The 14,393-nt window shown below is 42.4% G+C and overlaps 2 protein-coding genes across 2 annotated transcripts; one reads left to right on the plus strand and one right to left on the minus strand.

Moving 5' to 3' along the window:
• Nucleotides 1–953: 953 nt before the first annotated feature.
• Nucleotides 954–9,330, minus strand: ints7 (integrator complex subunit 7). The gene is made up of 20 exons (XM_084560163.1): nucleotides 9,155–9,330; nucleotides 8,851–8,980; nucleotides 8,228–8,374; nucleotides 7,986–8,123; nucleotides 7,835–7,881; nucleotides 7,428–7,627; nucleotides 6,805–6,927; nucleotides 6,584–6,701; nucleotides 6,312–6,446; nucleotides 6,112–6,209; nucleotides 5,428–5,667; nucleotides 5,024–5,161; nucleotides 4,723–4,929; nucleotides 4,306–4,500; nucleotides 4,109–4,212; nucleotides 3,944–4,012; nucleotides 3,377–3,509; nucleotides 2,056–2,154; nucleotides 1,428–1,613; nucleotides 954–1,355 (listed from the first exon to the last, which is right to left on the minus strand). Exons 1-20 carry the CDS (start codon nucleotides 9,246–9,248, stop codon nucleotides 1,074–1,076), a joined length of 2,883 nt encoding a protein of 960 aa, XP_084416289.1. The 5' UTR covers nucleotides 9,249–9,330; the 3' UTR covers nucleotides 954–1,073.
• A 1,163-nt stretch (nucleotides 9,331–10,493) lies between these two features.
• On the plus strand, nucleotides 10,494–14,020 carry LOC311498915 (protein yippee-like 5). Its single transcript, XM_084559699.1, has 3 exons — nucleotides 10,494–11,645; nucleotides 12,439–12,584; nucleotides 13,016–14,020. The coding sequence occupies exons 2-3, from the start codon at nucleotides 12,444–12,446 to the stop codon at nucleotides 13,235–13,237; spliced, it is 363 nt and encodes a 120-aa protein (XP_084415825.1). The 5' UTR covers nucleotides 10,494–11,645; nucleotides 12,439–12,443; the 3' UTR covers nucleotides 13,238–14,020.
• The last annotated feature ends 373 nt before the right edge of the window (nucleotides 14,021–14,393 follow it).

Here is a 14,393-nt window from a genome sequence, read left to right on the forward strand (position 1 = left end):
AATTAGTATAATGGTAAAAAGTAGAGTTTTCATTTTTGTCAGTGTCAGGAGAGTCAGTTTACGGATTTGAATCCTAAATATGATTTAAACAGTATTTCCTAGGGATATTGGGTTTATTACGGCTTTTTAATTGATTTTGAAAATCCAGAGCGGAAGTTAATTTCTTTATTTAATAGATTCCCTCTGACTTTACGCTCTTGTGTTAACGCCAGCTTCCAGCCTCTGAGTGCGCAGACTCTGATGTCAAGAGATGATCGTTTCATTTCAGTGTCTATGAACGAGAAACGTCTCTTATATACATTATTATTATTTTTTTAAATACATTTTTCTGTCCAGGTCTGATTGCTCCATCTTAAATGATCTGGATTTATTTCCGTCTGCAAGTTATTTCCAGATTACCTCATCAGCACCATTAAAATAAATGCATTAGTGACGGAAACAGTGTAGTCCATTTGATCAAAGCTATACATCTATATAAGTTAAATAAAATAGCTCGCATTAAAACGTATTTTCATATTTAAGGCGTCTTATATGACGCCTATTAACGTAGAGTAAAAAATATAATGGAGAAAAAAAAATGCAGATAATTAAATAATTAAAAGATAAAAACCACGGTTTCAGTCTGGAGTTGACAGCAGACAGATTTAGGAGCTGCTCAGACAATGATGTCCAGTTAATGACTATGGTCCGCCCCCTGATGGCTCTTTGTGTTATTGCATTTGTGTAGACAAGACAACGTGGTAAATCCAAGGACATCCAGTACTTCATTGTCCTAGACATTACTGCACGCATGGATTACGAATAAAAGCAGATAATTAAAAAATATTTCTTATTTTTTTTCCTAGTGGATGACCTTTATGCTGAAAAATCCCCTCCTTGAGATTACACTAGCAATGAGGCCTTTGATGTCTTGCTCATTGTGATGTCTACATTAATCTGAGTATTGATTACACCAAGTGAATCGCCATAAAATGAAATATCGTCTTTTAATTGTTAAAAAAATATGTACATATTCAGTTTTCTACAAGACAAACAACAAACAAAACAGATCAAGCACACAAACTGTAAAGCACTTAGAAGCGAGCGTATGCACCCCTCTGTGGGGCAGGCTGAGCTCCACTCTGCTGCAACTGATGGCGGAGCTGCTGGGAGTAAGGATCCTCCAGGGACTTGACCGACACGGTCGTCTTGGGCCCCGTCTTCCACTCGGTGCCGCTCTCGTCCACCACAGAGGCCTCCACAGTGACGGTGTGGGTGCCCAGGATGGAGAAATTCAGCACAAACTGGGTGCTGAAGTAGTCATTGTGGGGTTCCACGCGCTGCTCGATCTCGTTGGTTTTAGTATCAAGAGGAATCTGAAAGGTGAAGAACACACTCAGAAAAGGATTCTTAAATTAAAAACAACAACAAAGATGGCTGCCACATACCTTGTAGTCAGGACCCGTCTTGTTCTGGAGAACTGAGGTGACATTGAGACACACAGACTGGATCTTCCTGAACAGACCCGGGGTTGAGCCATGTTGTACCACACCCTCCACCTTCAGAGTCAGCTGCTGGCTATTCTGCACTGGGATCGGCTCAGTCGGTGTTCGTGGGGATGGAGAGAGGGCGAGCTATAAAAACGTAATGCAAACCAGGATAAAACTTACAAGTACCGAAAGAAGGATGTCACCCATTTTACCTTTAAAGGTGAAACTGCACAGCCAAGTAAAACAGATGCTAAAATATATATATATGCTAAGTTTTTTCTGCTCTCTGTTTGCATGTTGAGACTGATGTGACTGAAAAAAGTACATATTGTGCTAAAACACCTCGCTGAGAATTACCAGTCTGATTGCATTTCTTTTACAGTTGACTACTTCTTGGCTAGGTACGCCGACTCCCTGAAAACTCAGCCAAGATACACTCCAGAAGAAAATCCCAATAAAACCACGCTTACTTTAACATAACCGGTTGCTCGGTTTCCGCCACCAATTCAACATGCTGATCTGGCAGATGGGTCGGCAACAGGGGACTGAGAAACGCCAACACTGGGAACATTTTCTCGAAAATTACCTTAATGCTGGTCGACTGGAGCTTTTGGAAGAAATATCTCTGCAGAGACAGCGGCACCTTCAGCAAAGCTATGACGGCATCACAGAGACAACTTGTGTGCTGAAAAACAAACAGTGAGAACATTAAGTCACTTTACTGAGATTTATTTGCTTCCACTTGTTTGCTTTTAATCTTAAGTCATTTGAACGTCTTTAACCAGCGTCTTGTTGGGAGTTTAAGGGCCCGTCCACACGTACGAAAACGATCTTTTTCCTCTCCGTTTTCGATCATCGTTTCAAGAAATATCCGCGTCCACACAGATCTGTTTCAGCACGACCGAAAACGCTACTTCCTATTCCAGGCCTATAGGTGGCGCTGTTTCAGTTTCAGAAATTCACCAAAAACGGAGAGGAAGATGCGGAGCATGCGCATAAAGCTTGAGCGCTGTTTACAAATCGCCTTTTTTGCTCAGCGTGGTGGCACAGGAGCATGATATTTTGCCCTGGTAACCCTAATAGGCTCAATATCGTCTCCAGCATGAAAACTAGCATGTAGTCCGCCATTGTTGATGATGTTGTTACGAGACGTCTCGCGGGATGTGGAAGGCTGCTCGGGAGTGTGGCGATGACGTCATCGTTTTCCCCGTATTCGCCGTCCACATGAAAACGCAAGAGCTGCGTTTGCGAATTTCTCCACCCTGGGACCCGTTTTCAGAAAAGTGCGTTTTAGGGCTATGCGTTTACAGGATACGTGTGGACGAGAGGCCAAAACGATGAAAAACTTCTGCGTTTCGGCGTTTTTGCGTTTCAGTGTGGACGGGCCCTAAATCTATTCTCAGGGAGACCTGACCCAGAGGGCAAACAGTGTTACACAAATATGTGTCAATAGACAATATTCAGTTAAGAACAAACATAAACACAATTTAAGAGCAAACACATGAGGGAACAGTCAGTTTCTAGATCCAAGCAGAGTTTCCAACCATCCTTGGTGATCACTGTTGAGCAAGATTTATGCTTCAGCGTCGGATCTACAGAAGAGCCTACACCGGAATCTAATGCCGCATTCACAATAGTGTTGCCAGTTACACTGTGGGCAAGGCGTCACCGAAGTGTTGCTCAAGAGCCTGCAGATGAGTAAAGTGGCGACACAAACGCACATGACTGGTTGACAAGTCACTGGAGCGAAGCTGCAATGGTGCAACAAGTGTCAGTTTGGCACTTAATAACGCCAGCTTCTAATAAAAATAAACTGCGGCCGGTTATTCTTTCGTTAATATTGTGAATGCAGCCTACGGTGTTGTAAAGCGTTCATATTTGATGCCACTAAAACGCTTAAATCTCACCAGGTGTGAAACAGGAGGGTGTTTCTTGGTGAGGCCTTCCACTTCCTCCAGCACATGGTTGAAGACTGACATCATCCGTCGCTCGTAGCCACTCTCCGTCTGGACCGACCCCAGGGTGCCGTACTCCTGAAAACTAGATTAAAGGAACGCAGAGAGACGATACGTTACAGACGTCTGCCGGGAGATTGTCTCCAGGGGGGGATGTGTGTTACAGCAAAGGACTTTCAATACAAAACAATCACGGGCATGGCGCGGTGGAGAGCCCTTTTATCAAATCAAATAAGGCACATTTGTTTTCATTACACTGTCATATATCTCAAGTGTGCAGCTTACAAAAAGCTATATCCATGCCTCATGTTGTAGCTGCACGAAGCATTACTGTATTGTGAACTTAATATGATGCGTACACACTTGACTGATATGTTGCTACAGTCTCTTCTCGTGAAAACTGAAATGGTATTTTGCCGTTTAGAAATGAAGCACAAATAAATCTAACATGAATCTATTTATTTATTCATTCTGTAGCAAATTCATAGGAGATACACTAGCAGAAATAGGAGCTTTTACCTGGCCGCCTGTGGGTCCAGAATCAAAGCTTCAATCACATGTGAGACGAGCAAACAGCTCTGTTGTTGTCTGGACAGACAGTTCAAGAAAACCAAACCTCAGCGGAGAAAACAAGACTGTCAAGAAGACAAAACTGTGATATGACGGAGGCGTTTTTAAGGATACAACTCCACGTTGCGCAGGGTGGCGTAATCGGCATCGAACGACGACTGGTGTAAATCAGCGTAGCGAGCCGCGAGACTTCTGAACTCGTCCATGCACACCTTCATCTGGATAAAGAAAGAGGTCAGCGTGTGTGGTGCGCCTTGTTACAGTAACAGAAAGCTGCTCCAACTCATACATTTACACAGTACAACATCTACCTGCATTGCGATGCGGCCACAACGTTGCAGGTCGTTTCCCGAGGTGAGGGCGATGGAGGTGGCGATGGCGGGAGGAGGGCTGGTTTTCAGGCTGTTGCAGGTACAAATGAGCTGCGACAGGGCTTGCAGGGTGTCGATTCGCAGCTTAATGAACTCGCACTGGAAAGTAAGTGGGCTCAGAGGAGTGCTGGCGGCCTGCAGGAAGGGATTAATTAGATAAATGTACATAGACACTGCAGTTAAATAGCTACGCAGGCCCTTGTTGAGTCAAGTCATTAGCAGTACGAGATGCCGTGGATGCAGCTCCAGCGGCACAGCTCTCCAGACTGACTATGAGCAGCTCTGAGCATCCTGTCACTGTAAAAGAGGAGCTGTGTTAATGTTTTTTGACAAGCACATGCCCGGCAGTTAACTCACTGTGAGGGAGGCGATGCCCTTTTGGTAGGAGCGCAGGGCCTCGGCGATGGCGCTCATGGCTCCGCTATAGTCTCCGTCCTCCACATGACTCAGGCACTGCTCGGCCTGGGAGAACTCCTTCAGGCTGTTCAGCCAGAAGTAGAAATGCTCCGAGGCCACGCGAGTCCGCAGACACTGGTACAGCTCGCTGGAGAACTCATGGCAACCCTGCAGATCAACGATAAAAAAAAAAAAAAAAAATGTAATTATCTTGGCTCCCGTGGCTGCTTGTTCCACCTTTTCATTTCAAAAATTTGCTCACCATGCGCGAGGCTTGCCGCGCGATGCGGTAGACCGTCCAGCCGTTAGCGACGTTCTCCAGCTGCTGTTTGATGACCGTCTTCACTTCGGCTGACAGGGACGACTGGCTGGCAACGAAAATGACTGTCGCCAGGGAAACCTGGGGGAATCACAGTGGGGGGTGATGAGTGTGAAACTCCACAAACCAGGGATATACAAGGGCAATGAAACATGTAAAAAACCAGAAATCATTTAAACTGAACACTAACGAGCAACATTTCTATTCAAAAAGAGTTTTTGCAGGTTGATTTCCCAGGAGAAATTAGATACAATTACTATTTAAATGCTGCTTTGACTCCCTTGTACGCCTCAGTTACTATCTGAACACCAGCTGATGTGTGCCTCTCAAATACTCCAATCTCTCACCAGAAGCTCTTGCTGCTTGTCAGTGGAAGAGTGACTGGCCACCCTGTAGAGATCCACCAGGTCTCCGAGCATGCCGTCTCCCAGCACGGGCAGGTGGGTGGCGATGGCCGACAGAGCGTGGCACATGAGGACGCGGGAGGAGTCGCAGGACAAGTGGAGCTGTCCGAGCAGGAATTCCACGGCCGACTGGCTGAGATGGGGTCGACTTTTCAGCAGCTTAACCAATGAGGTGAGCGCCGTCTGCGGTCACAATAAAAAAGTAGAGAGAGCTGTGTGTTACTACGTCATGTAGACGAGGCAGGGGGAAGGTAGTCCAAGAAGAAAGTTCCACATATTTAACTTTTAATGAGCAATGCTACCACAATTATTTTGACATGTGATTTCAAATAAAACAACGGCAAACATGGCTGAAGATATTATTTGTTTAAAAGTCAAAACAGGACATTTTGGAGGGTACTTTTCCTTGTCTTTACCGACTAAGGCTTAGAAAATGTTTAAATAGGTTTTTTGTTGACTTAAGTCAGGAACTGACTGAAGAATAAACAAACAGGACTAAAACCTCTAAGGCCAGCTACAGTAAGCTGAGATAAATGATTAGCTTGAGGTTGCATACTCCACTCTCCCTCTTCCTGGTGTATTCCTCTAACCTACGCCCTCTGTCTAGTGATTATACTGTTGTCTTACTTTGAGTGTGGCCTGTGCACTGGGGCTGCTGTCCTGACTGCACAGCATCAGAAGAGACTCCACTCCCAAAACGGTGTCCTGCTCCAGCTGTACTATATCTGAGTAGAGGGGAAATACAAACAGCGGCACTAAGCAACAACAAACAAGAGCAAAAGGCGCTGAGGTGAGCCTTAAACGGGCTATTTCCTAAAGCAACAAACCTTTTTCTGGGCAGGAAATGGCAATGTTGGAGAGCACTACGACCCCGTGTGCAGCCACTGCCAGGTTGCTGTGGTAACAGCATTCTTGTGCCAGTTTAACCAGGTCAGTGAGGCGAGGGGGAACCGAAGAGCCACCTGAGGAGAACGTTTACACAATCCACATGAATTCAGAGTCGTTCTCTTTTTCGGAATACAAAAAACAGAAGAGGAAATACACATGTGAAGCCTGGCTGGAATAATTAAATTCTAAAAGAAACAGATTTTAATTTTACCTGCCACATTACTGAAATACTGTTTGATTGCTATTGTTCCTGAGAGGGTGGACAGGACTGACAACATCCCCAGCTTTAAACTGTCATAAGGGATGGTCAAAGCACACTCACACAGGGTCTGCAGAGACAAAACAAAACAAAAAAACAACAACTTCAGATTACGTCCAGATTTTCAAACCACCATCAAAATAACCCTTCACTCCAACAGTCGGCATCTATACCTGAGTGTTTTCTCTGATCCACAGGTGAGGAGCCTTTTTAGCCAGGAGCTTCAAGTCATTAACTGCAAGTCTCTTCACAGCTTTTCTTGGATCATCTCTGAGATACTGAAGGAGGAGCTGCAACTTTTTAGAAAAGGAAAAAAAATGTCAAACGTTGTCTGTGAAGGTTCTCAGACATCCAGGTCATAGTATGTCCAAAAGAAACTGAACACAAGGACAACTGGACTTCAACTTAGACCTGAAGAACTGAAGAAGTTACTTGTACGAGTGGCAACACGTCTTCAAAAAACTTGACACGTACAACTGCTCTTGTTTTCAGCTGCTTTTGGAAACGTCAAAAGCTGATCACATAGCAGTGCCAGAGTGTAGACCACTGAATATTAATATTAATTTAGCAAGTTGTAAGGATGATAGGCAAAAAATACTTTTAGAGACGTGAAGTGGGCAGGTTGAACTAATCTGATTAACATATGACATTAATATTTATTGTCTCCGACTTTGGTTCCTACCACCATTTACGTCATTCTGAGAGGGGGCTTGTCAAGATGCAACACTCGAGCAAGAACTTATCACAACTAATCAATAACAACGAGGCACCATGCTCTCAGTCACGTGTATAATACCTGCTTGGGGATATCGATGAGGGAAGAGGCAGCCAGCTGGGTGAAGGTGTGCAGCGAGACGATGACCATGGGGGTGGAGGGGTAAGAGTTGACCAGGTGCTGTAGGAGTTCTCTGCTGCTGGATGCCAGGCTGGCGTCGTGATGCATGTGCTGCAGCATGGGGATCAGCTTCAGCTTCAGGTCCACTGGAGTGTCTAAACCTGGGATGGAAGTAGAGATGAAAGAGGAGATTTGAATAACCTCTCTTTTTGGATGTGACGAATTATGTGTATACAGAATTTTCTGTCTTCATCTTGGTCATCTGAGTGTGATAATTGTAAATATTATATGGACAATGAAACTTGAAAGGGGTTATAAGATGCTGATGTTCCAATTGATTTTAAATTAAGCATTTATAAACATTTTACCTTGAATCATTTCACTGACTTTGTTGCAAATTCCAGCTGCAAAGTCTCTGAAAAAAAAACAACAGCATATTAACGTCATCTAAAACATCCTCTCCTATATGTATATACTGTATACGCACTGCAGTCCAGTTTTAATAATGAGTTTCCTTACTTCGACTGTGCAGAGAAGCTCGCAGCAGCAAAGATGGCCGCCTCCACCTCCACATTGTCATGGGAGTCTAGGCTCTGGCGAATACTGTGGTGGGCGTTCTTCCTCTCTGGGATGATGGAGGCCAAACTACCAAGCATCCTGAACAAAACGACAACAACAGCGTCTTTTAAATCTTAAGAGGACTGAGATTTGTTTAATCGTTATATGTCTGTTCAAAGCGGCCTAATGCGCAACTCGTTTACCTCAGGGTGATGGCTCTGGCCACTGGATCGTTGCTGTGGATGACTGAGAACACCCTTTTGACGAATTCATCCACGTTGAGAATCTTTTCCAGATGTTTCTCGCTCTGCTGCGTTACTTTCAGCACGCAGAGACGAAGAAAGTTGTTGCTGGAAGTAAAAAAAGAAAAAGAAAAGATAAATAAACCCACAATAGAGATGTTTGCTGTCTATTCTCACCAAGACCCCAAAAAAGAAATCATGAATAATTCCACAAAATGCACAAAAGCAAGCAGCTGTTACTAATCAGTGTCTGTATATTAATTTATCTTGTGTATTACTCAAACTGAGTAACTAAATTACATATTTCAATTAACAACTTGCTAACAGTCTACAAAGCACTTTGAAAGATAATATCTTGTATTGATGTTGTTATATAGATAAAGCTTTCGGGATATTTTGAAGGCTGAAGTTAGTGATGTTGTTGAATTGTCCTGTGAGGCTTATGTGTGTATTGCATGGATGTTGTTGCCTACTAACAGGCTGCATTAGTTTTAGCGGTATATGTCCCCATTAAATGTCAAATGGCTGTCACTAAAGCAGTTATTAAACATTAAAAAAATAACAAATCTATCATCTCCCATTACCCGAGTCTGAAGATGTCTGCTAGTTTCAGAAACGCCGAGTTGATGAGGATGGGGAAGGGGTACTTCTGGAAGAGTTTGGGGAACAACACCACAGCCTCACACTGCTCCCCGAGCTTCCCCGACCGCAGCCCTGCAAATTAAAAAGGCATTTCACTGGTCACGGCAAAGCGGGGGACTTCCACACGGTTAGTAAAGTTTATACCAAAGCCGATACGTGTAGGAGAAGAACACACACACACACACACAGGAACAGAATACAATCAATGAGACGTGTGCTAGCTCGTTAGCAATCTAGCTAACGCACCTTTATCCAGCTCCATGAGAGCGGAGTTGGCGTCCAGCTCCTGTTCGCCATAACAGGCCTCAGATAAGAATGAACGTGCGGTTGAAAGCGACATTATTGTTTAGTTTTTATTCAATAGAAAAGACCTGACAGCGCTCATGGGACGCTAACACATCATCTCCTGTTTCTTCTTCTTCGTCTTCCTTCGTCTTCTTCTTCTTTGGTTTTTAAGGGCGGCTGACAAATCAGCTTAGAGGCACGTTACCGCCACCAACTGAACGTGGAGTGTGTAACGAGCGATTAAATGACAAAAATTAAAATAAAATAAACAAAATAACAAATAAAACACTTCAACACTCTACAATATTTTATCTAAATTAGATTATTTTATGCTTTGTCTGGCCAGATCATTTAAAACCACTATGATTTCCCTGTATACTGTACTCGGTGCAATGAAGTATTACATGTTCAGCTGTTTCAAGTGCAATGTGCACACTTTCCTCTTGGGTGATTGCCTATTTTTTATAAATAGTGTAATTAAAGCCTATATAACCTATTCTCAAACGTGACATACCCTGGTGCTAACACTTTTATCAGCAGAGGGCGACATTGTGTTGCTCAAGATTCAAAACAGCTGTTTAACCAACTCTCTCTATCAGATGGATGCAGCGACGGACTGGTAATCTGTGCGTTCTGTCAAACTCCAGAACGGCCGTCCAGTTCACGGCCGATTTTTTTTTTTTTCGGTCGACTGGCCCTGTCAGTGTAATAGCAGTGTAACACAACGGCCTACCAGCAGATGGCGCTGTAGCGAACATTTGTCAATCAATCACACCGGTAGGACAGTGACACTGTAATTGACAGAGTGGCAGAAAACAGTGATCTTTTGAAGAAACTGCTACTCCCCCAGCACTAGCTAACTTGATTATCCAACATTCAGAAAGATTAATCAGTGTCATTGTTATTTTTTTTTATAACTTTTATTTTTTTGAAGAGAATAAAGAATGTGTGAGGGATTTTAATTTGAAAATTTTGAAAACGAATGATCATTGATACTTGATACTGTCCTCAATACATTCAAACAGTTCTTAAATAAACACTGAAAACAACTGTATGTGTGGGTTTTTAATTATTTTAAAACCATATACTAGAATTCTCTTGGCGCACCCCGGTCGGTGGGTGGGCCTATTTGGGGGAAAAAGTCCAGGGCCTTTTTTTGGTCCCAGTCCGTCCCTGGATGGATGTGCAGCCCTGGTAAACCCTGGTGGTGCAGATTAAGGTATGAAACCTCAGTCTGTAGGACTGATCAAGTTTCTGACTCAAAGGCATTTTTGTGATTTTATTGACTGCAGTTTCTGGAGCACGAAACAAAAGGCTTTGGAAACCTGCAAGTTGTTTTTTATGGAGTTTCTGCAGGGAGAAAACATCAGCAATGTGGAACACTGGTTCAACACAGTCAGGAATAATAATAAACATCATTGCTAAAAAAAAAAAAAAATCATAAACAGTCAAACACACAGTCAAAATATAAAATTAATAACCACAGCGGGATGGTGGTGATAATAACTACGATAAAGAGATGCATTTGACGTTGTTTATGAGATGTTACCAGGCTGTCGCTGCCAAGGGGAAACCAGTCCTCTGGCGATCCATGTTTTATTCCTTCAGGGATGAGGTGACACTGGTTCACACTCAGCATCCAACCCTCATTGTCAAACTGTAGACATTTCTGTAATAAAGTGAGTTCACAAACAACAAGTGTCTTCCACAGTTATTTATTGCAACAATTCTGACATATTCATCCGTGACTCAGCAAGACAACGAGGTCAAGAAAAAATAGTTTTACTCAATAGTTGTGTTTTCAGTCTTTTATTTTACCCTGGTAAAGAAAGACAACCAAGAAATCAGTAATTTGTTTGATGCAAAGTAAATATCCTTTGAATTAACAGTGTGTGTACGTTTGTGCATGATTTATTTACTTATTTACTGACATATAGTACTCACAGCAATATCCATTTATAAGAGTCTGCTGATAGATTTGTATAATGGTGTATGATACTGCTCGCTAGTGGTCATGATGGGGTGCTGCATCAAGGCATCAGAAATTACATTGAAAACAATGGGGAGGGTTGGATTTCAAAATAAAAGCACAGACTTTGTAAGGTAGGTTGTTAGCATGGACTTGAGAAACATAATGATAGTTAAGATAGTCGTTTTGGTTTATATAATTCAACATGTAGTAGTCTCAGACAACCGTATTCAACTATTTAAAATATTTTCGTGAGCGTATATTTGTTTTGAAAGTCTAAAACGGAAGTCGTGGTTCCCAGTCAGACTGGCTTGATTAAAACACCATAATTGCATCAATCGTTCGCGTCTCTGCTTAGTTTAACGACTAAAGCAATAGAGAAGACGCAAAAATTATTCCTTAACTGGACATTTAAGGCGACTGAAAACACCTCGACGGGGAATACGACGGTCTTTATAAAGGTCTTTGTCCTTTGGCTAGGAGGTGAGACGTTTGGTATCGACTCAACGGTTGTTTGGCCTGTTAACGTTACTTCGCTGTTGTTTTTGGGTTGACATTGTCGTTTCAGACAGCTTCATGAAAAGTTATTTTTATTTTATTCGTTTTATTTTATTAAACTTGCAGCTTGCTCATTTATGACGAGGAAGCCGAGCGGCTGTTTGTTTTCCTTAACCCCGGTGTTGACATACCAGGCCTTAGTGATGCCTTCAGGTGACTTTCAAAAATTCAGAAATACGAGTGTCGACGACGTGAACAGTAATTCTTTAGTAAATACACAGTGGATCTTACTGCTTATAAGCCAAATATCTTTTAGTTGGAAATAAGCTGCCAGATATTATATTTATTGATTAGTTTGTCAGAATAACAAACCAAAACATGATATTAAACCATTAATCCTCACATAGTCAAGGCATTAAGGTACTGGGTGCTGAAGAAGAAAAAAATACAGGAAATGGATAGTCATCATTATGATATACACATTTTTATACTATATTTTAATATATTATCAGAGAGAAAGCAGTGTAATGCAATCTCTGAACATTGGAGATGTTTATTCTGCCTGTATCGCAAAAATCGTCCGTGGTGCATTTACTTGTTTGAGTCTTTAAATATGCTCTTTTCCCAATATTTGTTCTTTTTTTTTTTTTAACATTATAAAGACTTAGTCAGAGGGATCTGGGATAAAATACAGAAGAATCACATCACTTGGAGTTATCAGGGGGGCATCTAACATGGCTGCTTTCTTTACTACATTTCTTTGTTGACACTTTGGCAGACAACATGGGCCGTATCTTCCTGGATCACATCGGTGGGACTCGCCTCTTCTCTTGTGCCAACTGTGACACCATCCTGACCAACCGAGCTGAACTCATCTCCACGCGCTTCACTGGAGCCACCGGCCGAGCCTTCCTGTTCAACAAGGTGCCTACACATCACCAACCTCACGTGAATAGTCATAGGATAGAAGTCATATTGTAATTTGACTGAAGAATGGTCAAAATATTTACATTTAAGGGTCATGAAGTGGGATTTTGGTCAGAAGAAGAGTTATTTCCTTTCACACTTGCATTGCACAGATGTTCAGGCTCACCCTGGTCATTGCGGTGTGTTGAAAATCCATTTAACCAAGTGCAAATACACCAAAATATTCCCGATATAAGATAATGACTAATTGTGATTGATGATTAATTGTGCTTTTAACCATTAGATATAAATAGAGTTTGAGTTCAGTTCATTTGGTATCCACGTGTATGAAATTCTGAGATGCTACCTTAAATATTTTTATGTCGCTTTGCTTGAAAAAAAGTCAACATTGTCAGTTTCGCTGACCAACATGCGATTGCTGCCTCCAGGTGGTGAACCTGCAGCACAGCGAGGTGCAAGACAGAGTCATGCTGACAGGGAGACACATGGTGCGGGATGTCAGCTGCAAGAACTGTAACAGCAAGCTCGGCTGGATGTACGAGTTCGCCACTGAGGAAAGTCAGCGCTACAAGGAGGGCCGAGTCATCCTGGAGAGGGCGCTGGTGAGGGAGAGCGAGGGCTTCGAGCACGTTCCCTCCGACGCCTCCTGAGTCCACTTCTGTCGCTGCCACGATGAAGTGCATACTATAGCTTTACCTCCAGCAGCAGTGCATGGACTTGCATGGGCAGTGTTCCATTTGTGAGTAGAGCTACACCAAAATAAAATCACAAGCAGGGCGTTTGTGGGAAGGTTGCAGGAGAAGTGATGGATATTTCCCCAAATTATAAACATCTGGGGATTTCTCCTACGAAAGGAAATACCATTGCTTTTCTGCACATTTAAAATCACCTACAGTTCCAGTAAGTGCCCAACAGGCTGTGGTGTTTTGATGGGATACTGGCTGCTGTCAGATGAAGAGGATTTGCTCTTGTAGCCCCACAAGAGGCTCCGACAGATAGGGCTTGAAATGTGGAAACTTAACTGGACGAGTTGAAACTATTGATGCTGTCTGATTTAGTGAAATTGTATGTTTTTGCTTTATGCATTAGTTACTAAGCTACAAGACATTCCTATTCTAGCAAGTGGTACCGGCCTTTATTTATATATCTAGCAGATATTACATTACTTTTCAGTGTTAGCTGTACCAGAACATTACATGTAATAAAATAATTATAGATAAAAAAAACTGTAGTAATGATTTATATTGTTGACTTCCTTTGAAACTGTTTTATTTTCATTTCACCATATATTCAATAAAATGTGTACATTTTGTTCTGGCCATGTGTGTTCCTCATTTTTACAGCATTTGAATTATATTTTATTTTAAAAATGTTAGATTCACTTGTAGCATTTCTTATTTTTTTGTCAAAAATAAAACATTTCATCGTTTAAATCTGTCTCATTGTGTGCTTTATTTTTATTCATTAATTATGAATTTACAGTGCTGACTTGTTAAAGACATTTTTACACGAGATTCTCACCTTCTGCTGTGTGTTAGCCTGCATATTTGCTACTACTAGCTTTCTTTGCTGCGTGCTTATTGTAAACGCAGGGTGTTTAATGCTACTGCAGCTGGACGACAGGCTGGACTGGACTACAAGCATGGACACACTCCACAGGAAAGGACAGAGCCGTCTATACTTCCTGAGAAGGCTGGGGTCCTTCAGTGTCTGCAAAAAACTGCTGCAGATGTTTTACCAGTCTGTGGTGGCCAGCGTCCTCTTCTATGCTGTGGTTTGCTGGGGAGGAAGCAGCAAGAAGAGGGA

This window comes from Chelon labrosus (assembly GCF_963514085.1).
Source record: "Chelon labrosus genome assembly, chromosome: 14".
Classification (NCBI taxonomy): domain Eukaryota; kingdom Metazoa; phylum Chordata; class Actinopteri; order Mugiliformes; family Mugilidae; genus Chelon; species Chelon labrosus.